This window comes from Verticillium alfalfae, genomic scaffold (assembly GCF_000150825.1).
Source record: "Verticillium alfalfae VaMs.102 supercont1.16 genomic scaffold, whole genome shotgun sequence".
Taxonomy (NCBI): domain Eukaryota; kingdom Fungi; phylum Ascomycota; class Sordariomycetes; order Glomerellales; family Plectosphaerellaceae; genus Verticillium; species Verticillium alfalfae.
The window spans coordinates 161,862-163,305 of record NW_003315023.1 but is presented as its reverse complement, the minus strand read 5'-3'; the positions used below and the strand labels follow the sequence as shown (position 1 = coordinate 163,305).

Here is a 1,444-nt window from a genome sequence, read left to right as displayed (position 1 = left end):
TTAGCAGCAGTAGCAGCGTCGTGAGCGGGAAGAGGTAGGCTTTGAGGTGTCGTCCCAAAATGTCGTGAATGCCTCCAAGCAGCGATAGAACTCGTAGGCGTTTCCCAATCGAGCCTGCTGCTGTCCCTTGAGCGGCGGCAGGCGTCTCACGACGCGATAGGCATCCTGGTTGGAGATGGACAGCTCGCGCTTGCGATCTTGGTAGGTCTGACAGCCCGGAGACTGAACGCCGGTGTTCAGAGGACGCTTGGTCTCATCGTTGCGTTGCCGGGCCTCGTCGGCTGACAGCGCATCCCAGGTGGCAAAGTCGGGGACATAAGCCGGGTCGGGCAGCAAGTCAGCGACAGCCGTGTCGGGAATTACATGAACGCCGAGGGCCTCGAAGATGGAGGGCGCAACCTGGCCGGGGCGATAGACGGTCTGGATGAGGTGGACCAGAGGCTGGGCGGAGGATGCAGGTGGCGAGGGTGGTGATTGCAGCTGAGGCTGGCTGTGAGGTAGGGCGACGGGGGTCGGTGGAGGGATGTCCTTGGGATCGATTTTGGCGTACCGTGGTAGGCTAGCTATACTGGTGTAAGTTTGATGACGCCAACGTGATGGATGGCGGTGCAGAGACTCGTGTCATGGTGGCTCGTCATGGGTATAGTCATGGTCGACTGACAGACACATACAGGCCTCAGACACTGTACAGCAGAATCGGGACAGGGAATGTAGAAGGGCATCAGACACAAAGCCGGAAGGCTGACATGCCGACATGGAGGATGGACCAGGAGGGCAGATCAAGCACGGGAAACACAGAACGCGGTATGAGGAGGCAAGCGTGGGAAGGCGAGAGTGCATGGCAGTGCTTTGGGAATCAAGATGAAGCGTTTCGCTAGGGTCGATGCGTACAGGGATGGAGGAGGGAGGCTTGGGGGGGGGCAGGGGCGTGGTAGCAAAGTCGATTTGAACGGGAAAGAAGAGAGGCAGACAGAGGCAGAGCCACATTCGCAGCCTTACACCCAGACTGAAACTTTGCAGACTCGAAAGCAGAGACTCGAAAGCAGAGACTCGAAAGCAGAGACTCGAAAGCAGAGCATAGGAAGCAGAGCATAGGAAGCAGAGCATAGGAAGCAGAGACTGTGAGGAGACAAGACGCAACCGACGTACCAATGGCGGGAAAGGAGCCGAACATGACGGGGTCTGTTTAGCGGATGCTATGCGATGCCGCGTGGTTGTGATGACTGGGGGAGTTGGACAATGGCGGTCGCAGACGGCTCAGGGATCTCGCTTGCCTCCACGCCTCGTGCTATCAACCAACAGCAGCCCACGGCTATGGCCACCTGAGATGGTGGTGGGCGAGCTGATGAGCCAAAAAGTAAGGTTGTGTGATGTTCGGTCGAAGCGAGGTGGACAAACCGGCGAACGCCTGTGCGCAGCGAGGCTTTCGGTGTGAGGTTGTTGG

General features: G+C 58.3%; 1 protein-coding gene across 1 annotated transcript; it reads right to left on the bottom strand.

Annotated features, from left to right (window-relative positions):
• VDBG_09731 (predicted protein) lies at nucleotides 1–756 on the bottom strand (the record flags this gene model as incomplete). Its single annotated transcript, XM_002999965.1, has 2 exons — nucleotides 1–563; nucleotides 672–756. The coding sequence occupies 2 exons, from the start codon at nucleotides 754–756 to the stop codon at nucleotides 1–3; spliced, it is 648 nt and encodes a 215-aa protein (XP_003000011.1).
• Between the last annotated feature and the right edge of the window lie 688 nt (nucleotides 757–1,444).